The 24,153-nt window shown below is 38.2% G+C and overlaps 1 protein-coding gene across 3 annotated transcripts in view; it reads left to right on the top strand.

The window, feature by feature from the left end:
• The window catches only part of FBXO11 (F-box protein 11), a 112,218-nt gene that overhangs the window by 63,853 nt on the left and 24,212 nt on the right, over nucleotides 1–24,153 (top strand). For 2 of the 3 annotated variants that reach the window (XM_061432295.1, XM_061432297.1), the window contains 3 exons: nucleotides 19,884–20,011; nucleotides 20,145–20,229; nucleotides 20,641–20,785. In XM_061432295.1, coding sequence (XP_061288279.1) covers nucleotides 19,884–20,011; nucleotides 20,145–20,229; nucleotides 20,641–20,785 — 358 coding nt within the window. The remainder of the gene's footprint in view (nucleotides 1–19,883; nucleotides 20,012–20,144; nucleotides 20,230–20,640; nucleotides 20,786–24,153) is intronic. The other variant, XM_061432296.1, reaches the window with a different exon arrangement.

The following is a 24,153-nucleotide window of genomic DNA, read 5'->3' as shown; positions in this document are numbered from 1 at the left end:
ATTAAGATATAGTTGATATACAATGCTATATAAGTTTCAGGTGTACAACATAGTGTTGCACAATTTTTAAAGGTTATATTCCATTTATAGTTATTATAAAATATTGGCTATATTCCCTGTGTTGTACTGTGTATTCTCATAGCTTATTTTGTACATAGTAATTTGTACCTCTTAAACCCCTAGCCTTACTTGCCTCTCCACTAGTAACTACTAGTTTATTCTCTATATCCCTGTTTTTCTTTTTATTATATTCAGTAGTTTAATCTTTAGCTTCCACACATGTGATATCACATAGTATTTTTCTTTCTGACTCATTTCACTTAGCATAATATCCTCCAAGTCCATCCATGTTGTTACAGGGCAAAAGTTCATTCTGTGTGTGTGTACCATATATTCTCTTTGCTTTTTTAAGATTGATTGATTGATTGATGAATGCACCATGTCTTTGTTGCTGTGCATGGGCTTTCTCTTGATGCAGCAAGTGGGGGCTGCTCTTAGCTGTGGTGTGCGACCTTCTCATTGCAGAGCAGGAGCACTAGGTTTATGGGGCTCAGTAGTTGCAGTTTGCAAGCTTAGTTGCTCCATAGCATGTGGGATCTTTCTGGACCAGGGATCAAACCATGTCCTCTGCATTGGCAGGTGGATTCTTAACCATCAGACCACCAGAGAAGTCCCTACCATATCTTCTGTATCCATTTATATGTTGATTGACACTTAAGTTGCTTCCATATCTTGGCAATTGTAAACATTTTTATAATTGGGAAAAAAATGAATGTTACACATACTTTAAATTTATGACAGGATCATTAGAATAATATACACTCCTAAAATGAAATGGCATTATTCATTTTTGTCAGTGGTCAGTCCTTGGTGTTTGTGGATTTCACCTTGTATTTTCTGCTGGTCATGAACTATTCTAAACACTTACCATGAGAATTATTTTGTGATAAGAATTATTTCTACATTTCAGAGGGTTTTTTGAACATTGAATCAGATAATATAATAAAGGCCTTTAGCTAGAATTTGAAATGCATTTTGAGCACACCTTGCTAGCTTTTAGCATCTCATTTCAATTACAATAATAACTAATGTTGAAATGTTCTCTCTCCCAAGGACTGTTGAGAATTAATCTCCACGAGGTAGTCACCATTATCATCTCCATTTTATAGATGCACTGAAAATCAGGCAGGTTAAGGAACTTGTCCAAGATTGCACAGCTACTAAGGCAGTATTCTAACAAAGAAGCTAGACAATCTTTCCAGAGCCTGTTCCTTAAATATTGTACTATATCATCAAATATGTGAAATATCAAAATGTTATTGACATAATACAGAAAGATCTGAGTTGCTGATTATGAAAATAAAGAGGTCTGATGTATATGTTGTGATTTTATAAAGTGGTAACTTGATTCTTTGAATAAAGTAAGACATGAAAAACTATTATTATTTTTTAATTCTTTACATTTCCAGGAGTATATATGTTCCATTTCATGGTACTCTTATATAGTAATATACTCCTAGTGATAACTTGTATTTAGATAGCACAGTGGTTAATAGCATTGAGCTCTGGAGCTAGACTGAGTTCACATTCTGCCTCTGCTACTTAATACTTTGTGGCCTTGGTTAAGATGTTTAACCACTGTGTGCCTAGTTTTCTCATTTGTAAAATAGGAATATGTTCTTCATGGAGTTGATAAAGGATTCAGTGAGTTAATTCATATATAAAACAATTGAAATAGTGTCTGCACATGGAAGTTTTCAGTGCTGGATATACCAGTTTATAGTAGTACTATTATTATTCCATTTACTATCATCATTATTATCATTATCATCTGTATAGATTATATGATAACCTTTTTTGAGAAATCCACATTACTTTTTGTGACAATAAAGAACATTGTACTTGGAGTCCACTAAGCTAAAAATTATTTTGCTACTACTTATCTCAAACACTTCACAGAACCCTTATTGGGCCTCAGATGCCCACTAGTGATACCTTTCCTATTAGCTGATCTTTGATCTGTAAAACATTTGCTTAAAATCACGCAGTCTCAGGATTGTGGTCTAACTATAGAACTGAAAGAGAACTGATGATGCTCAGTCTCTCATCCATTTTCTTTCTTTCAATTTAGTTTGCTGTGTGAATTTACAGCAAAGATTAAGCATTTAGTGCTTATAAGAATATAATCTTCTGGTGTCATATCTTTTTTCCTTTTCATACAGTTTATGGGGTTCTCGCAGCAAGAATACTGGAGTGGTTTGCCATTCTCTCCTCCAGTGGACCGTGTTTTTTCTGAACTCTTGTCTATGACCCATCCATCTTGGGTGGCCCTATACATCATGGCTCATAGTTTCATTGAGTTACACAAGCTCCTTCTCCGTGAATGACAAGGTTGTGATCCATGAAGGGGATCACTCTAATGGCAGAAAGTGAAGAGGAACTAAAGAGCCTCTTGATGAAGGTGAAAGAGGAGAGTGAAAAAGCTGGCTTAAACTCAACATTCAAAAAACTATAATTATGGCATCTTGGTCCCATCACATCATGGCAACGGGTGGGGGTGGAAACAGTGACAGATTTTGTTTTCTTGGGCTCTAAAATCACTGCAGAGGGTGACTGCAGCCATGAAATTAAAAAACATTTGCCCCTTGGAAGGAAAGCTGTGACAAACTTAGCATATTAAAAACCAGAGCCATACCTTTGCCGACAAGGTCCATATAGTCAAGGCTATGGTTTTTCCAGTAGTCATGTACAGATGTGAGAGTTGGACCATAACGAAACCTGAGTGCCAAAGAATTGATGCGTTGGAATTGTGGTGCTGGAGAAAACACTTGAGAGTCCCTTGGACAGCAGAGAGATCAAACCAGTCAGCCCTAAAGGAAATCAACCCTGAGTCATCATTAGAAGTACTGATGCTGAAGCTCTAATACTTTGGCCAACTGATGCAAAGAGCCAACTCACTGGAAAAAAGACTTGATGCTGGGAAAGATTAAAGACAAAAGGAGAAGGGGGCAACAGAGAATGAGACAATTGGGTGGCATCACCGACTCAATGGACATGAATCTGAACAAATTCTGGGAGATAGTTAAAGGACAGGGGAGCCTGGCATGCTGTAGTCCATGGAGTTGCAGAGTTGGACACGACTGAACAACAACAGATAAGAATTTAATAGCCTTATTCTCATTTTGATCTTCATACTTTACTCTTCCTGGTCTTCACACTAGTCCTCTTCTATAAAACTAATAAAAGGCATTTCTAAAATTGTCACATTTCCTGTAAAAGTAAAACTAGGGACAGGATAAATTGTTTGCTTTTAAGCTGGGTGTGTATGGTGTGTCCTATTTATACTTTTCTAATACCTCATGTATACTTTTAGTATGGCTCTTACTGTAGTGCTTCAGTTATTTGTTTACATGTCTAGCCTTCCTACTATATCAGTTCCCTTAATGGCAGATTTTTATATTCATCGTGACTGGCAAGTAGATGAAAATGAGCAATTTTTAATTAGTGACTTATACTCATCTATTTCTGCTTTATTGACTATGCCAAAGCCTTTGACTGTGTGGATCACAATAAACTGTGGAAAATTCTGAAAGAGATGGGAATACCAGAACACCTGATCTGCCTCTTGAGAAATTTGTATGCAGGTCAGGAAGCAACAGTTAGAACTGGACATGGAACAACAGACTGGTTCCAAATAGGAAAAGGAATTCGTCAAGGCTGTATATTGTCAGCCTGTTTATTTAATTTATATGCAGAGTACATCATGAGAAACGCTGGACTGGAGGAAACACAAGCTGGAATCAAGATTGCTGGGAGAAATATCAGTAACCTCAGATATGCAGATGACACCACCCTTATGGCAGAAAGTGAAGAGGAACTCCAAAGCCTCTTGATGAAAGTGAAAGTGGAGAGTGAAAAAATTGGCTTAAAGCTCAACATTCAGAAAACTAAGATCATGGCATCTGGTCCCACCACTTCATGGGAAATAGATGGGGAAACAGTGGAAACAGTGTCAGACTTTATTTTTCTGGGCTCCAAAATCACTACAGATGGTGACTACAGCCATGAAATTAAAAGACGCTTACTCCTTGGAAGGAAAATTATGACCAACCTAGATAGCATATTCAAAAGCAGAGACATTACGTGGCCAACAAAGGTTCGTCTAGTCAAGGCTATGGTTTTTCCTGTGGTCATGTATGGATGTGAGAGTTGGACTGTGAAGAAGGCTGAGCGCCGAAGAATTGATGCTTTTGAAGTGTGGTGTTGGAGAAGACTCTTGAGAGTCCCTTGGACTGCAAGGAGATCCAACCAGTGCATTCTGAAGGAGATCAGCCCTGGGATTTCTTTGGAAGGAATGATGCTAAAGCTGAAACTCCAGTACTTTGGCCACCTCATGTGAAGAGTTGACTCATTGGAAAAGACTGATGCTGGGAGGGATTGGGGGCAGGAGGAGAAGGGGACGACAGAGGATGAGATGGCTGGATGGCATCACTGACTCGATGGATGTGAGTCTCAGTGAACTTCAGGAGTTGGTGATGGAAGGGAGGCCTGGCGTGCTGCGATTCACGGGGTCGCAAAGAGTCGGACACAACTGAGCGACTGATCTGATCTCATCTGATGAATCCTAAGTTAGCCTAGAATTAGGTTTGTCTTACTGATTTGGAACCATGATCATTCTGATCTTGAATTAATGATGCACTTGATACTCCAGACATATCAGCTCCTACTTTGGATGTAATGCTACAGTTTTCCTTGAATTTTAAAAATACTTAAAATTTATGAATGTTAAAAATAGTTTTTCTTGTTTGATAAAATAGAAAAGAATGATTGTGTTTTGTGAATTTTGTCACTTTAGGAAATACTGAAAATGCAAAACTGGAGGTAAAATATGAGAATAGAAGGAATTTCAAATGTTCCAATTGTGGGTGAGGCTGTTCTATACTACTACTTTCCTGCAAGCGAAGGGAGAAAATGCCTTAGGAGAACAAAATGTGATTTGTAACAGAAAAGAATGAAAAGAAAGCTAAGCTATTCCCAAAGGATATTAATCCTTGAATTAGTTGTCAGTTGACTTTCTTTTATTTTTTTATCAAGCTAGAGTTACGAATTCTTGTCAATTCTGGGACCCACAGATTTTTTTTTTAATATATACAGTAATGAAAGAAAAGTTATGACTAACCTAGACAGCATATTAAAAAGCAGAGACATTACTTTGCCAACAAAGGTCCGTCTCAAAGCTTTGGTTTTTCGAGTGGTCATGTATGGATTTGAGAGTTGGACTATAAAGAAAGCTGAGTGCCGAAGAGTTGATGCTTTTGAACCATGGTGTTGTAGAAGACTCTGGAGAGTCCCCTGGACAGCAAGGAGATCCAACCAGTCCATTTAAAGGAAATCAGTCCTGAGTATTCTTTGGAAGGACTGATGGTGAAGCTGAGAAACTCCAATACTTTGGCCACCTGATGCAAAGAACTGACTCATTTGAAAAGACCCTGATGCTGGAAAGATTGAAGGCAGGAGGAGAAGGGGACAACAGAGGATGAGATGGTTGGATGGAATTACCGACTCAATGGACATGAGTTTGAGTAAGCTCCAGGAGTTGGTGACGGACAGGGAAGCCTGGCGTGCTGCAGTCCATGGGGTCTCAAAGAGTCGGACACGACTGAGCAACCGAACTGAACTGAACTGAACGATAATTTTGACGTAGATAACTGTCCACTTATATGGCTAATGCTCAAAGAGTTGGATGACATATCTGCCATGAAAATTAGTATTGTACCATATATAAATAATGACAGCTAATCTACACTTTTGACTCTGAACTCCTACTGTAGTGTATTTTCAGAGTGACAGAATTCCCTGATTCTTTATCTCCAACCCAAATCACTCACTGGAGCCTGAAATCAATATATTTAGCTTTGTTGAGAGTCTCCACTTGATTGTCTTACGAGTACTTCAAAACCCAAACCTGAAGTCATCTCCCACCTTGATCCGTGTCTCACCTACAAAGGTTTCTTCCTTATTAGTACATAGCACCACCATCCATTGGATTGCCCAAATCAGTATGATTCATGGTGCCAACCTCTTCTCCGTCCCACCTATATCCATTCAGTCACCAAAGTTTATGATTTTGTGACTATATCCCAAATGTATTCAGTTCTTTGATATTTATTACCATAGTTCAAGCTATGTTCATCTCTCCATTGTATTATTCCATTGTAGCTTCCTAACTGACCACTTACCACTAGTGCTATCCATTTCCAAGTGTCTATACATTCAGGTAATTTCCCTAAAACACAAATCAGAACATCTCACTGTTCTATTTAAAACCTGTTTAGTAGCTATCCTTGGCCTTCCAGATAAAATCTAAATAAAGTGTTTGTGGCACCCTTCATAATCTGGCACCTAATATGGATACCGCAATATGGAGCAACTTGCAGTTCCTTGAGATGGCTGGAGGTGAGCACCTTCAGTCTTCACACACACTTCTTTCTGATTAACTAACTCCCAGTAGATACCATCTCACCTTAGACTTTCTTCAAGAAACCTTCAACTAATATCCCAACAACATACTCTTAACATCATCTAAGATTGAATTAGATGCTCTTGTGTGTTCCATAGTATGTTTGTACTCAGACTCTTTAAGTCATGTCTGACTCTTTGTGACCCCAGACTGTAGCCCACAAGGGTCAGCCTCTGTCCATGGGATTCTAGGCAAGAATACTGGAGTAGGTTGCCATTTCCTTCTCTGTATTCTCATAGTGCCTTCTGCTTATTCCTATTACAGCATGTGACATACTGTACTATTATTGCCTGCTTGGTTATTTATGTCTCTTCTAAGCTGTTGGAGGGCAAGTACAAGATTCTATTTGGTTGCTCTGTTTTACCAGTACCTCACACAGTGCATGGCACATTCATTCATTCATTCTCCAAATACTTGTTGAACACACTTTATGTAAGATGGCATACAATAAAGTGGTTTAAATTTCTTCTGATGAAATGAAGAAGTGAAGTGAAGTGTACTCGCTCAGTTGTGTCCGACTCTTTGTGACCCCATGGACTGTAGCCCACCAGGCTCCTCTGTCCATAGAATTCTCCAGGCAAGAGTATTGGAGTGGGTTGCCATTTCTTCCTCCAGGGGATATTCCCAACCCAGGGATTGAACCCTGGTCTCCCGCATTGCAGTCAGACACTTTACCGTCTGAGCCACCAGGGAAGCCCGATGAAATGAAGGCTTGTTCAGATTTTCAGTAGTTCTCTTTATAATATCAAAGATATGGTCAAACATATTTTCTTTGACCAGTCTTAGATAATCCCTGTAGTTCATATTGTGAAAATTCAGCAGAATTATATGCATGTATGTGCATAAGTAATACCTGAATGTATTAATGAAAGCATTGAACAGTATTCTTAATACTAGATTTTTTAGAGTTTGTAACTATATATAAGATACAATTAAAAATATCTGATTATTGCAAGTCAAACTTTTAAAAAGCAGTTTTTGTAACTTTGCTTCTGGACTCTCTCCCTTAAAATAGTTAAGTAAATTTTTCAAGTAAAATATTTAAGTTAAAATGCACTTAAGATAAATTTCTGTCTTGATTTTAGTTTTTTCGTGTATTTTTTTTTAGTAGTTGGAAAAAAGCTGTGGTAGTTCCCATCTGTGTTAGAAACAGTTGTCAAGTGTGGTTCTTTATACTGTGAGACTGGGAGCTGTTTCTAAACACAGAGTTACTAGCACAAGTTTCCAATATATGATCTGTGGCTATGGGTAAGTAACATGGAACTTAGATGATAATTGTGGAGAAAAAAGGAAAAAACTTTTGGAAATTAAATTCCACATAAACTATCTTTTAACTTTAGGTTAATCTTTAAACCTAAGGTGTATAGACTTTAACCTAGAGCCAGTCAATAGTGTAATTTTCTGTACATCTTTGAGATAGTTAAAAGATATGTAAAAATTAAGATCTTTTGCTTAAGGTGTATAGACTTAAGTCTCTTCTTTTGTGGAAGTGAATCAGTATAAATTTTCAATGCTATTTTTTTTTTCAGTCCTATTTAATAGCAAAGATTTCAAAAGATTTTTTTTATTTAAAGAATCATACTTACTCTACAGAAGCCTTTATCCCTATGGATCCTATTAATAGTGAAGACTAGTATTTTTGTATATAATTTGTAGTAAAAATCTAAAAATTATAAATTTTTATATTACATGTATGTGTGTAAGAGGACTGGTAAGAATTTAATAAAAGGGTGTATGTATGTGTGAATACTATCCAATTAGGATAACTACTAGCCATGTTGTAGCTATTGAGCACTTGAAGTATGGCTTATCTGAATTTGAGGCATACTCTGAGTATTAAAAATATAAACCTTTAGTATGAAAAAAGAGCTGGTGTTTCTGTTGGGTATCTTCTGGTCAAGAACATTTTTTTCTAACTGAAAATTACATTTTCTGTAAGTTATGGTTGAAATTAAACATTTTGATATTGAGTTATTTTTTATTAGTCTTAGATTATAATTTGACATCTGAATATTGGTATTCCAATATTAGATATAAAAGTGAAAGCTATAAAGTTAAAAAAATTTAACAAAATATTATTTTGAAGTCTTGTTTTTGGATTTTGTTGTTAGAACAATATCATAACCAGTCCTTCATGATTTCTTAGTTCTTGAATTGGACAGTTTAGCAGCTACCATGGATCACTTTAGTACTGTATAATTTATTGTTTGCTTCATATGTGCCAAATCTACTGTAATTTCAGGAGGGAACAAAAAATAAATGTATATGCTTGTAATTAGTTCACAGAGTTGGAGGTAGGAAGAAGAGAAGCAATTCTTATCTGGGTTTTTATTTTCTGTCAAGTAGTATGTAAGGTCATCTTAGTACACCACTGGTGGTGGGTTCTTGGAAAAACTCTTGAATAAATTGAATTGAGTTCTCAATGGATGAGAATCAGCATTTCTTGAGTAGTTATTGGGCACTAAGCTGAACGTGGAGGAAATATAAAATATATATATGTTTATATTATTATACATTTATAATATAATTTATAACTATAATTTATTATCATTAAATAATTTAATGTAATAATATATATAAAATAGCCATGTCCTCAGAGCTTAAATTTTGTTAAGAAACTTAAGTATACCAAGAAAGCAAATAACAAATAAGGCAGCTGTGATACGCTAGAGTATATGGTGTATATACAGTGCTGCTGCTGCTGCTGCTAAGTCGCTTCAGTTGTGTCCGACTCTGTGCGACCCCATAGACGGCAGCCCACCAGGCTCCCCGTCCCTGGGATTCTCCAGGCAAGAACACTGGAGTGGGGTGCCATTGCCTTCTCCAATATACAGTACTACAGCAGTTCAAAAGATGAAGAGAACACTAATCACTAAAGATTATTTCATGTGTGTATGTTTTGGGTTTTGTGTCTTTTAAGTTTTCTCCTTTTGTTTCTTATTTATATTAGTAAACAGTGGTAATTTACTTGGAGAGCAGTACAGAAAATAGCACAGATTCTTGATCTCAGCACAAGTAAAAGTTTAATATGATTATTTTAGAGCTGAGCTTTGAGTGCTGTAGAACAGGACGGTGTTTTGAATAGGAAGTTGAGGTTATTATGGCATTATGAGATTTCAAATCATGTAGCTTTATGTGTTTATTTGGTGTGAACCTCAAACTGCACTGGAATTAACCAGCACTGTCTCTTCCCCGTTAATTACTTCTGCATTCCTTACTTCAGTTCAGTTCAGTCGCTTAGTCATGTTCAACTCTTTGAGACCCCATGGACTGCAGCACACCAGGCTTCCCTGTCCACCACCAACTCCTGGAGCTTACTCAAAATCATGTCCATCGAGTTGGTGATGCCATCCAACCATCTCATCCTCTGTTGTCCTCTTCTTCTCTCACCTTCAATCTTTCCCAGCATCAGGGTCTTTTCCAGTGAGTCAGTTCTTCACATCAGGTAACCAAAGTTTTGGAGTTTCAGCTTCAGCATTAGTCCTTCCAAAGGATATTCAGGACTGATTTCCTTTTGGATGGACTAGTTGAATCTCCTTGCTGTCCAGGGGACTCTCAAGAGTCTTCTCCAACACCACAGTTCAAAACCATCAATTCTTCAGCACTCAAGTTTCTTCATAGTCCAACTCTCACATCCATACATGGCTCCTGGAAAAACCATAGTTGTGACTAGATGGACCTTTGTTGGCTTTGTCTCTGCTTTGTAATGCACTGTCTAGGTTGATCATAGCTTTTCTTCCAAGGAGCAAGCGTCTTTTAATTTCATGGCCGCAGTCACCCATCTGCAGTGATTTTGGAGCCCCAAAAAATAAAGTCTGTCATTGTTCCCACTGTTTCCCCATCTGTTTGCCATGAAGTGATGGGACCAGACGCCATGATCTTAGTTTTCTGACTGTTGAGTTTTAAGCCAACTTTTTCACTCTTCTCTTTCACTTTCATCAAGAGGCTCATTAGTTCTTTGCTTTCTGCTGTAAGTGTGGTGTCATTAAGTGTCTGTCATATGTGGTGGTCTGCATATCTGAGGTTATTGATATTTCTGCCAACAATCTTGGTTCCAACTTGTGCTTCATCCAGTCCAGCATTTCTCATGATGTACTCTGCATATAAATTAAATAAGCAGGGTGACAGTATACAGCCTTGATGTACTCCTTTACCTGTTTGGAACCAGTCTATTGTTCCATGTCCAGTTCTAACTGATGCTTCTTGACCTGCATACAGATTTCTCAGGAGGTAGGCCAGGTGGTCTGGTATTCCCATCTCTTTAAGAATTTTCCAGCTTCTTGTGATCCACACAGTCAAAGGCTTTGGTGTAGTCAATAAAGCAGAAGTAGGTGTTTTTCTGTAACTCTCTTGCTTTTGATCCAACAGATGCTGGCAATATGATCTCTGCCTTTGGTCCTCTGCCTTTTCTAAATCCAGCTTGAACATCTGGAAGTTCATGGTTCGTATACTGTTGAAGCCTGACTTGGAGAATTTTGAGCATTACTTTACTAGCGTGTGAGATGAGTACAATTGTGCAATAGTTTGAACATTCTTTGGCATTGCCTTTCTTTGGGATTGGAATGAAAATTGACCTTTTCCAGTCCTGTGGCCACTGCTGAGTTTTCCAGATTGGCTGGAATATTGAGTGCAGCACTTTCACAGTGTCATCTTTTAGGATTTGAAATAGCTCAACTGGAACTCCATCACTTCCACTAGCTTTGTTTGTAGTGATGCTTCCTAAGGCCCACTTGACTTTGCTTTCCAGGATGTCTGGCTGTAGGTGAGCGATCACACCATCATGGTTATCTGGGTCATGAAGATCTTTTTTTGTATAGTTCTTCTGTGTATTCTTGCCACTTCTTCTTAATAATATCTTCTGCTTCTGTTAGGTCCATACCATTTTCTGTCCTTTGTTGTGTCCATCTTTGCATGAAATGTTTCTTTGGTATCTTTAATTTTCTTGAACAGATCTCTAGTCTTTCCCATTCTGTTGTTTTCTTGTATTTCTTTGCACTGATCACTGAGGAAGGCTTTCTTATCTCTCCTTGCTATTTTTTGGGAACTCTGCATTCAAATGGGTGTATCTTTCCTGTTCTCCTTACTATCAGTCCTTAATATTTGCTGTGTTAATGATGAGAAGGAAAGATGATTCCAGGCTGGTGTCTGGGTGGGTATCTGTAATAATAAGATCTATAGACTTGATAGACATGAGTTTGAGTAAGCTCTGGAAGTTGGTGATAGACAGGGAAGCCTGGTGTGCTACATTCCATGGGGTCTCAAAGAGTTGGACATGACTGAGCAACTGAACTGAACTGAGAAGATTTTAAACAGGAGTGGGCTATGAGGTACCATTTCACACCAGTCAGAATGGCTGCGATCCAAAAGTCTACAAGCAATAAATGCTGGAGAGGGTGTGGAGAAAAGGGAACTCTCTTACACTGTTGGTGGGAATGCAAACTAGTACAGCCACTATGGAGAACAGTGTGGAGATTCCTTAAAAAACTGGAAATAGAACTGCCTTATGATCCAGCAATCCTACTGCTGGGCATACACACTGAGGAAACCAGAAGGGAAAGAGACACGTGTACCCCAATGTTCATCGCAGCACTGTTTATAATAGCCAGCACATGGAAGCAACCTAGATGCCCATCAGCAGATGAATGGATAAGAAAGCTGTGGTACATATACACAATGGAGTATTACTCAGCCATTAAAAAGAATACATTTGAATCAGTTCTAATGAGATGGATGAAACTGGAACTTATTATACAGAGTGAAGTAAGCCAGAAGGAAAAACACCAATACAGTATACTAACGCATATATATGGAATTTAGAAAGATGGTAACAATAACCCTGTGTACGAGATAGCAAAAGAGACACTGATAGATCAGTCTTATGGACTCTGTGGGAGAGGGAGAGAGTGGGGAGATTTGGGAGAATGGCATTGAAACATGTATAATATCATGTATAAAACGAGTCGCCAGTCCAGTTTCGATGCACGATACTGGATGCTTGGGGCTGGTGCACTGGGACGACCCAGAGGGAGGGTATGGGGAGGGAGGAGGGAGGAGGGTTCAGGATGGGGAACACAGGTATATCTGGCGGATTCATTTCGATATTTGGCAAAACTAATACAATATTATAAAGTTTAAAAATAAAATTAAAAAAAAAATAAACAGGAGTGGGATTTAGAGAGATTGTAGTATAGGATGAGAAGTGTGAGCGTGTCTTTGTGAGTGTTGTAGAACCTGACTATAGCTGCATCATAAACCAAGATGATAGAGGGATCCCCTGCACGTGCATACACTGCAAACATAGTGGAAATGTAACACAGAACACTAACAAAACTCTAAATGTGTAGCTAAACTCTGAGGAAGGAAAGAAGGAAATTCCCAGGTGCCAGGTATGAGAGAAATCAAATCAAAACCTTCAGTGGAAAAACAAACAAACAAAAAACCTTAAGTGGTAACTAGTGCTGCTATATAAAATAGTACAAGGGCCTTTTGGTCCTGGGTATAAGGGGCTTCCCAGATGGCTCAGTGGCTCCACCTGCCAGTGCAGGGGCTGCAAGAGACATAGGTTTGATTCCTGGGATGGGAAGATCCCCTGAAGGAGGAAATGACAACCCACTCCATTGTTCTTGCCATGAACAGAGGGGCCTGGCAGGCTACAGTCTATGGAGTCGGACATGACTGAGCAGCTGAACACACACGTAGGTCTGGGGTGAAATTTTAGTGCACATATAGAGAATGGAGTTTGGGCCTATTTAAAATAGAACTAGGTCTGATAGACAGGCATGCAGCCTTGAACCTGAATTACGTGTGTGTGTTCAGTTGTGTCTGACACTCTGCGACCTCATGGACTGTAGCCCTTCCATCTCCACTGTCTATGGAGATATCCAGGCAAGAATACTGAAGTGGGTTTCCGTTTCCTACTCCCAAGGAATCTTCTGACCCATGGATAGAAACCATTGTCTCCTGCATTGGCGCGTGGATTCTTTACCACTGAGCCACCTGGGAAGCCCCTGGAATTGGAAAGGGTTTCCCTAACTGCAGTGTTGCTGGGGGTCTTTGGCAAGCGGGTGGGTGGCATTTAAGTGCTCAGTGATGGAACAGTCTAAACAAGAAATAAATGTGTATGGAAATAATTAAAAGGATTAAAACAAGGAAGTGAAGTATGAAGTAACAGCCAATATGAAAAACAAGCAGTAAGTCTTGAAAAAGAAAATTAAAAATCAATGTTCAGAAATTAAAAATATAATCTTGGAATTTGGCTTTAGTTGGGTTATATAGAATATTAAACATATTCTTGCTTGGCTGAAAAGGGAAAGAAGTATATAGCAATAAGTGGTTAAGAACTAAATCTAAATGTAATGATGCAAAAGTAAAAAGCTGAAAATCGGGATTGGCAAAATGCTAGACTGATATAGAATAAAACAGAAAGCTCCTAGGAAAGTACTATCAGGCAAGAACAGATTTTAAAGGCAAAAGTGCTATTAAGGATAGAGAGAGCCATTGCATAATGGTGGGAAGGAATAATTCACTAGGAAGAAATAATAATCTTGAAGCTTTATGTCTAAATAATATTATCTCAAAGTGTACAAAGCAAAATTTTACATACTGAAAATGGACTGTCTGTAGATAGTGGGGAATCTTAGCACATTTCCTCAGAAGCAGGTGGATAGATCACACCACTGCTACACCACCTCCTCCCCAGCAAAGTAAGGACATAGAATATATGGCCACTGCAGTCAACAAGCTTGGTGTTTTAGGTGTGTTTAACCCTTAGTCTCAAAAAAAATAGAATGTAGATGTTCCTTTCAACCACACTTGAAACATGGAAATTAACTACAATGGAATGACTTCACAAATACCCAGGCATGTTACACTGGCTGTATTTTCTGACTACAGAAAATACTTTCTTACTTTCCATGTAAGTACATGGAAACCTTATTAGGTTTTCCAAATTTTATTTGAAGGTGTTTAATAGAATAATATTTAAATAAAATAATAGCTAAAACATTTATTGAACACTTAATGTAAGCTAGGCATATTACTGAATGTTTTGCATATGTTATTTAAATACTTTTCTGCAGCCCTATGAATTAAAAGATACTGTTACCATCCTTAGTAGTGGGAATATTTAGGTTTAAAAATGTTTATAGGTCTTGAGCTTCCCCTGCAGGGGCTGTGGGTTTGATCCCTAGTCAGGGAACTAAGATCCCACATGCTGTGTGGGTGGAGCCAAGAAATTAATTAATTTTAAAAGTTGATTATCTGCCCAAGGTCTGCAGGTGGGAAGAAAAAACCTCTCTTTTTAAATACACTGCACAGCCTTCCCACCTTTTAAAAATATCTTTTTGATTGTAAAATACAGCCAGATAGAGAAGTTCACATTAAACAACTACATAGTATATTGAATTATTGTTAAGGTTGGTATTGTAATACCAGTAGATCAAGAAGTAGAACTTTACCAGCCACTACAGAAGCCTTTTATGTGCCCCATTCTGACCATAACCTCTTTCCTTCCCCATAGAAAGCATTTTTGTAATAATCATTTTCTAGCTTCTTTTCTTTATAAGTACTGGAATATACTTTCTTAAACAGTATGCTTTAGTTTTGCTTATTTTCCCTCATTTTTCCCCCCATGGAGTTTATTTGTTGAAAAAACTGGTATAGTTTGATCTTGTAGAGTTTCTGAGAGGTTTGTTCAAGTTGAGATTTGATGGTTTGGGCAGATATTGTAGATGATGGTGGTGTGTTCTTTCATCAGGAGATATATAAATGTCTGGTAATATTTCTTTTTGTGATATTAGAACTATTGATACTCGGTTAATTCTTTTAACTCTTTAGAGATTCCAGATTTTATTTTTCTGATATGATTATTTCTTCATTTATTGCTGGAATGTTTCTGTAAAGAAGTTTCCCTTCACCTAACAGCTGGTTACCTGGTGGTTCAGTTTATATAAAAGAGGAAGAGCTAGTGTTATTTCCTGTTGTATACCAGTTTTTAAAATAAGAAGTTGCTTTTCACTGGCATCTTTCAAAGCAACCCCACTCCCCTTTTTTAAGTTTATTTATTTATTTTATTTGGAGGCTAATTACAAGATTGTGGTTTTGCCCTTTTTGTGTGTCATAAATTCACAAGATTTAAATATGTTTCTTTTAGTTCATTTCAGTTATTCTTACTGATGCTCAAATTGTCCCATCTTCGGCCAGTGGGAGCATCTTCAAGTTGGTTCTCTTCCATCGGGGAGTTTATATTGTAGTAAATATATGTATATATAAGCATATGTATGTGTGCATGCTCTGTTGCTCAGTCGTGTCCAACTCTTTCTGACTCTATGGACTATAGCCCATCAGGCTCCTCCGTCTGTAGAATTTTCCAGGCAAGAATACTGGAGCAAGTTGCCATTTCCTCCTCCAGGAGATCCTCCCAACCCAGGGATTGAACCATGTCTCTTGCATTGGCAGGCAGATTCTTGACCACTGCATCACCTGGGAAGCCCCAGTGTATATGTATTGCCTTAAAACACAAACATATACTAAACACATTGTTCTGTATATTTTGGGTTTTACTCTTGATGAACATTTTGATTGTTACCCAGCAGTATTATAAAAAGTACTGCAATGAATATCTTGATTCTTAACTACTTTGCCCATGTGTGCAGAATCGATTCCCAGAGTGGAATTGTTAAGTAATAATAGCTACTGCCAAATTGCTCTCCTCAAAGCAATTAAGAATTTTTTTGTCTCATGTTATCTTTTGATATATAGTACTAGTATACAATCAAACTTTTGATAAATCTGCTACATAAAAAAAACTCATTGTAGTTTCTATTAGTATTTCATTTGTATTTCCTAAATTCTGAATTGGCTGTATCCTTGGTCCAATTTTCTGTTGAATTGTTAGTCTTTTCCATGCTGATTTGTAGTACTCAGATCAGATCAGTCGCTCAGTCGTGTCCGACTCTTTACGACCCCATGAATCGCAGCACGCCAGGCCTCCCGTCCATCACCAACTCCCGGAGTTCACTCAGATTCACGTGCATCGAGTCAGTGATGCCATCCAGCCATCTCATCCTCTGTCGTCCCCTTCTCCTCCTGCCCCCAATCCCTCCCAGCATCAGAGTCTTTTCCAATGGGTCAACTCTTCGCATGAGGTGGCCAAAGTACTGGAGTTTCAGCTTTAGCATCATTCCTTCCAAAGAACACCCAGGGCTGATCTCTTTCAGAATGGACTGGTTTTATCTCCTTGCAGTCCAAGGGACTCTCGAGAGTCTTCTCCAACACCGCAGTTCAAAAGCATCAATTCTTCGGCGCTCAGCCTTCTTCACGGTCCAACTCTCGCATCCATACATAACCACTGGAAAAACCATAGCCTTGACTAGACGAACCTTTGTTGGCAAAGTAACGTCTCTGCTTTTGAATATGCTATCTAGGTTGGTCATAACTTTCCTTCCAAGGAGTAAGCGTCTTTTAATTTCATGGCTGCAGTCACCATCTGTAGTGATTTTGGAGCCCAGAAAAATAAAGTCTGACACTGTTTCCACTGTTTCCCCATCTATTTCCCATGAAGTGGTGGGACCAGATGCCGTGATCTTCGTTTTCTGAATGTTGAGCTTTAAGCCAATTTTTTCACTCTCCACTTTCACTTTCATCAAGAGGCTTTTGAATTCCTCTTCACTTTCTGCCATAAGGGTGGTGTCATCTGCATATCTGAGGTTATTGATATTTCTCCCGGCAATCTTGATTCCAGCTTGTGTTTCTTCCAGTCCAGCGTTTCTCATGATGTACTCTGCATAGAAGTTAAATAAACAGGGTGACAATATACAGCCTTGACGAACTCCTTTTCCTATTTGGAACCACTCTGTTGTTCCATGTCCAGTTCTAACTGTTGCTTCCTGACCTGCATACAGATTTCTCAAAAGGCAGATCAGGTGTTCTGGTATTCCCATCTCTTTCAGAATTTTCCACAGTTTATTGTGATCCACACAGTCAAAGGCTTTGGCATAGTCAATAAAGCAGAAATAGATGTTTTTCTGGAACTCTCTTGCTTTTTCAATTACCCTTTTGTGACACATGTTAACAAATGTGTGTGTGAGTGTCTCAGTCATGTCCAACTCTTTGCTATCCCATAAACTAGCCCATCAGGCTTTCCTATCCCTGGAATTATTGAGGCAAGAATACTGGAGTGGGTTATTTTTCCTAATTGTGTTGTTTCTTTTAATTATCTCTATGGTTTTCATTTCCTAAACAGAATTTTTAAATGTAAACATGTTACTCAAATTTATTAGTTCATTTTTAAACAATCTAAACTTAGGAAAGAGTTTAGAACAGTACAAAGAAGTTCCCCTCCCCCCCACCCTGAACCCTTCAAGAATAAGTTTCCAGCTTTGTCCTGTCACCTCCTAATACTTTAGTGTGTATTTCCTAATAACAAGGATATTCACCTATATAATCATGCTATACCTATTAAAATCAGAAAGTTAGTACTGACGCATTACTGTCTTTAGATCTCCATTCAGGTTTCACTAATTGAATGAAGTATTTCACTCTTGTCCTAAAAACAAACCTTTAAACAAAAGGATCTAGTTCAGAACCACAGGTTGCAATGAGTTTACATATCTTTTCAATGTCCTTCCATCTGGAACAGTTCCTTAGGCTTTTCCTTGACTTTCAACTTTGATAATTTGAAGGTTATTAAAAACCAATTAGAACAAATTCGGATTTTCCCTAATGATTCCTTAGAATTCTGATATTCCCAATAGATTTAGGTTACGTATCTTTGTCAGGAATATCATAGAAGTGATGCTGTGTTCTTTCATACTCTGAGGTGACACACAGCTTCAGTATGTCTTATGAATGATGTTTACTTTGGTCACTTGATTAAGACAGTGTTTGATTGGCATTTCTACTATAGAGTTATGATTTTTCCCTTTCTACTTAATCAGTATTTGTGGCGGGGGGGGGGGTACTTTAAACATCTCATTCCTATCAAATTCCATTTATTCCTTTATTTATAGTAGAATGAATTTACAGGTTGTCCATTCAGTAGGTTATAATCCCTTTACTATCATGAGTTTTGATACTTCAGCATAATTTTGCTAGCTAGTGGGTGATCATTCGGGCTGATCTCAGTATTCGTTTTTTTCTTTTTTGGCTGTCATGCGGGCTTTTTCTAGTTGCGGCATGCAGGCCTCTCTAGTTTCAGTACATGGGCTTAGTTACCCCCCAAGGCATGTGGCATCTTAGTTCTCTGACCAGGGGAATCTGTGTCCCTTGCACTGAAAAGTGGCTTCGCAACCACTGGACCACCAGGGAAGTCCATTCAGTGTTCTTTTGACATGTCCTCATCATTCCGCAGTTTCTTGTTTCTGCCACAAGATATTTCAGGTTCACCTTGCATTTCTCTCAACCTAGAATCAGCCATTTCTCCAAGGAGCCCTTATCCCTTTTATAAAGAAGTAAGAAAGTATTCAGAAGCAAATATCCAAATACTGGTCATGCTCATTGCTATTGGAGTAGCACTGCTTCCAGGCTTTGTTACACACGTGTATAATCCACACATTTCCAAACATTTATACATTTATTTGAATGTGCTTACCTATTTCTGTATCTATCTTTTAAAAACAATGAGTTCACATTGAAAATTCCAGTCCAACAGTGTAAGATACACTCTATTTATATTTTAACTCTTCTCAGAACCCTGGCTTCCATTCTACTTAATTATTTGATCAGTCCCTTGATGTTACCAAGCTTCCAGTTCCATCTTTTCCCTCTCGTGTGCGATAGCCTTTTCTGTCACCCTTTCCACACACAGACCTCCTCCTTCTTACCCCTCTTGAGCGCCAACACTGTATGCCAGACCAGCCTCTGCATGGATGCCCTTTTTATCCCACTTGGTGTCTATACTGAATCTACACTGTCCTACTTGGTATTCATAATCTATACTGAACTGTCTGTCTCCATTGACACACTTCTCACCCTGCTTGTACTCTTAACCATGCAGTACTCACTCGTACTCACTCAGCAAGTGAACATCCTCCTCACCGTTTTTAAAAATGCCTTCCAAGTTCTGTGTCATACCTTTAAAGGACTTTCCCACTTTCACATTATAAAAAATAGTTTTCTTTTCTTTTCATGATTTTATTTATTTATTTTTATTGTAGGTAAGCATTGTGAAATTTATTTTGAAGTAAGAAATGAAATAGAAATCCAAGACTTCTCAAATGGTTATCCAGATGACTAGAATTTTGTATAAAAACTATCTCCCCCCAAAAAAAATATATATTACAAAGTTTTTTATAAATTTACTGAATCCATAGGGCTTTTTCTTTAAAAATGGGTGTCATTTTCATATTATTTTTGTTTATAACAGATGATGATGTACCTGCAGATATGGTTGCAGAAGAATCCGGTCCTGGTGCACAAAATAGTCCATACCAACTTCGTAGGAAAACTCTTTTGCCAAAAAGAACAGCGTGTCCTACCAAGAGCAGTATGGAGGTAGGTTAAATGTCTGTTGTTCTTTGTATAATGAAAGAATTGTTAGGAAACAGACGGGACTGTCATCATTTTTTAGAAGTAATGATTATGGGTAAAAATATTTGCTTAACTAGTTTTCATTTTGTTTTTCAAGGGTGCTTCAACTTCAACTACAGAAAACTTTTTTGGTCATCGTGCAAAACGTGCAAGAGTTTCTGGAAAATCACAAGATCTATCAGGTATTTCCTTTGAGAAAGTTAAGGAATAGGATTAAATAGTTCTTTTAAATTTTGTTTGATAAAAAATTAAAATTAAATGTTTATTTACACATTTGAGATTTAGAAAGCAGTTATTACAGAATAAACCTGAGAACCCTGACCTTCTCCATCTTTGACTGTAATTGTTGTATAAAAATCTTTTTTGTATATTTATTGTAACCAGTTACTGAAATGGTACATACTAGCTAAAAGAATACTGTTAAAAGAAAAGAAAATAAATGCGTGTCATCTCTGAAAGCACATGCTTATAAAATGATAGTCATCAAAAAATAAAAGCTCTTCATTTAACAAAATGAAAATTGTGCTCTTTAAATAATGAGAAAGTCTTTGCTAGCATGATAGATTATGTTCTGTTTGTTAATCTTTTTATAGCAGCACCTGCTGAACAGTATCTTCAGGAGAAACTGCCAGATGAAGTGGTTCTAAAAATCTTCTCGTATTTGCTGGAACAGGATCTTTGTAGAGCAGCTTGTGTGTGTAAACGCTTCAGTGAACTTGCTAATGATCCAATTTTATGGTAAGTGAAAATTTATTTCTTAGTATCTTGAGATATATTACCTACTGCCCCAAATGCTAAAGGATGGTAGGAAGGTTGGAGTGTGAGTTGATGGTTACAGTTAAATAGAAGAAAATTAGAATACTTATAAATTCCAGTTCAGTTCAGTCACTCAGTCGAGTCCAACCCTGCGACCCTATGGACTGCAGCACTCCAGGCTTCCCTGTCCATCACCAACTCCTGGAGCCTACTCATTCATGTCCATTGCGTCGGTGTTGCCATCCAACCATCTCATCCTCTGTCATCCCCTTCTTCTCTCGCCTTCAGTCTTTCCCAGCATCAGGGTCTTTTCCAGTAAATCTGTTCTTCCCATCAGGTAGCCAAAGTATTGGAGTTTCAGCTTCAGCATCAGTCCTTCCAATGAATATTCAGGACTGATTTCCTTTAGGATTGACTGGTTGAATCTCCTTGCAGTTCAAGGGACTCCCAAGAGGCTTCTCCAACACCACAGTTCAAAACCATCAATTCTTCGGCACTCAGCTTTCTTTATAGTCCAACTCTCACATTCATACATGACTACTGGAAAAACCATAGCTTTGACTAGATGGACCTTTGTTGGTAAAGTAATGTCTCTGCTTTTTAATATGCTGTCTAGATTGGTCATAGCTTTTTTTCAAGGAGCAAGCATCTTTTAATTTCATGGCCGCAGTCACCATCAGCAGTGATTTTCAGTTCAGTTTAGTTGCTCAGTCGTGTCCGACTCTTTGCGACCCCATGAACCGCAGCATGCCAGGCCTCCCTGTCCAACACCAACTCCCAGAGCCTACCCAAACTCATGTCCATTGAGTCGGTGATGCCATCCAACCATCTCATCCTCTGTCGTCCCCTTCTCCTCCTGCCCTCAATCTTTCCCAGCATCGGGGTCTTTTCAAATGAGTCAGCTCTTCGCATCAGGTGGCCAAAGTACATCAGTCCTTCCAATGAACACCCAGGACTGATCTCCTTTAAGATGAACTGGTTGGATCTCCTTGCAGTTCAAGGGACTCCCAAGAGGCTTCTCCAACACCACAGTTCAAAACCATCAATTCTTCGGCACTCAGCTTTGTTTATAGTCCAACTCTCACATTCATACATGACTACTGGAAAAACCATAGCTTTGACTAGATGGACCTTTGTTGGCAAAGTAATGTCTCTGCTTTTTAATATGCTGTCTAGGTTGGTCATAACTTTCCTTCCAAGGAGTAAGCGTCTTTTAATTTCATGGCTGCAATCTGGAGCCCCCCAAAATAAAGTCTCTCACTGTTTCCATTGTTTCCCCATCTGTTTGCCATGAGGTGATGGGACTGGGTTCCATGATCTTAATTTTTTCAGTGTTGAGTTTTAAGCCAGGTTTTTCGCTCTCTTTCACCTTCATCAAGAGTCCTCTTTGCTTTCTGCCATTAAAGTGGTATCAATGGCATATCTGAGGTTATTGATATTTCTCCCATCAGTCTTGATTCCCGCTTGTGCTTTATCCAGCCCAGCATTTTGCATGATGAACTCTGTATATAAGTTAAATAAGCAGGGTGGCAGTATACTGCCTTGACGTACTCCTTTTCCTATTTGGAACCAGTCTGTTGTTCCATGTCCACTTCTAACTGATGCTTCTTGACCTGCATACAGATTTCTCAGGAGGTAGGCCAGGTGGTCTGGTATTCCCATCTCTTTAAGAATTTTCCAATTTGTTGTGATCCACAGAGTCAAAGGCTTTGGTGTAGTCAATAAGGCAGTAGATGTTTTTATGGAACTCTTGATTTTTCGATGATCCAGCTGATGTTGGCAATTTGATCTCTGCCTTTGTTCCTCTGCTTTTTCTAAATCCAGCTTGAACATCTGGAAATTCACGGTTCTTGTACTTTTGAAGCCTGGCTTGGAGAATTTTGAGCATTACTTTGCTAGCATGTGAGATGAGTGCAATTGTGTGGTAGTTTGAACATTCTTTGGCATAGCCTTTCTTTGGGATTGGAATGAAAATGACCTTTTCCAGTCCTGTGGCCACTCCTGAGTTTTCCAGATATGCTGGCATATTGAGTGCAGCACTTTCACAACGTCATCTTTTAGGATTTAAAATAGCTCAACTGGAATTCCATCACCTCCACTAGTTTTGTTCGTAGTGATGCTTCCTAAGGCCCACTTGACTTTGCTTTCCAGGATGTCTGGCTGTAGATGAGTGATCACACCATCATGGTTATCTGGGTCATGAAGATCTTTTTTGTATAGTTCTTCTGTGTATTCTTGCCACCTCTTAATAATATCTTCTGCTTCTGTTAGGTCCATACCATTTCTGTCCTTTGTTGTGTCCATCTTTGCATGAAATGTTCCATTGGTATCTTTAATTTTCTTGAACAGATCTCGAGTCTTTCCCATTCTGTTGTTTTCCTGTATTTCTTTGCACTGATCACTGAGGAAGGCTTTCTTATCTCTCCTTGCTATTTTTTGGAACTCTGCATTCAAATGGATATATCTTTCCTTTGCTCCTTTCCCAGTTACCTATTTATCACAAATGTTGGTTATCAGTCCAGGCAGTGTTTTTAAAACTATAAGAAAGAAAGTGAAGTCTCTCAGTCGTGTCCAACTCTTTGTGACCCCATGGACTGTAGCCTATCAGGCTCCTCCGTCCATGGGTTTTTCCAGGCAAGAATACTGGAGTGAGTTGCCACTTCCTTCTCCAGGAGATCTTCCCAACCCAGGTATTGAACCCAGGTCTCTGGGTTCCCAGGTTCACATTGTAGGCAGATGCTTTACCATCTGAGCCACCATCTGAGTACTTACTTTCTTTATTTAAAACAATAAAGGAGGTACTTTTTCTTCTATTTGTCAGTTAAAAGCTACTGAGTGATTATGGAGAATGCTTTTCATTCCATTGCTTTTTAGAAACAGAACTAAGTCTAATTTAAAATAGCTAATAGTTCAGTAAGAATGTAGATTTTTTATATCACTTTTAGAAAAGAGTTTGGACAGTTGTATTTTTGAACCATGAAATATGTGTGCCCTTTGACCCAGGAATTCCACTTCTGAAAATTTATTTACGTTATGTACAAATTTTTCGTAATAACATAGTTAATAGTGGAAGAAAGCTAGAAATAATCAAAGTCTAGCAATAAGGGATTGGACTAAAAGTAAACAGTGTTATAGGTACTTTAAGGGTTGTGATATAGTCATTAACAGTGAACTTTACAGTTTTTAATAACATGGGAATATGCCATGTTATAAAAAATGAAAGCAGAATACAAAAATTTTATGTTATCACAATTGTAATAAATGAAACTCTGTAGCTAAAAAGACTGAAAAGAAATACAGTAAATTGTTAATAGTTAATATATTAAAAGTAGGTTATCTCTTTCATACTT

The sequence above is a fragment of the Bos javanicus genome, chromosome 11 (assembly GCF_032452875.1).
Source record: "Bos javanicus breed banteng chromosome 11, ARS-OSU_banteng_1.0, whole genome shotgun sequence".
Taxonomy (NCBI): Eukaryota; Metazoa; Chordata; class Mammalia; order Artiodactyla; family Bovidae; genus Bos; species Bos javanicus.
The sequence above is the reverse complement of the archived record's forward strand: the minus strand, read 5'-3'. Positions and strand labels throughout refer to the sequence as shown.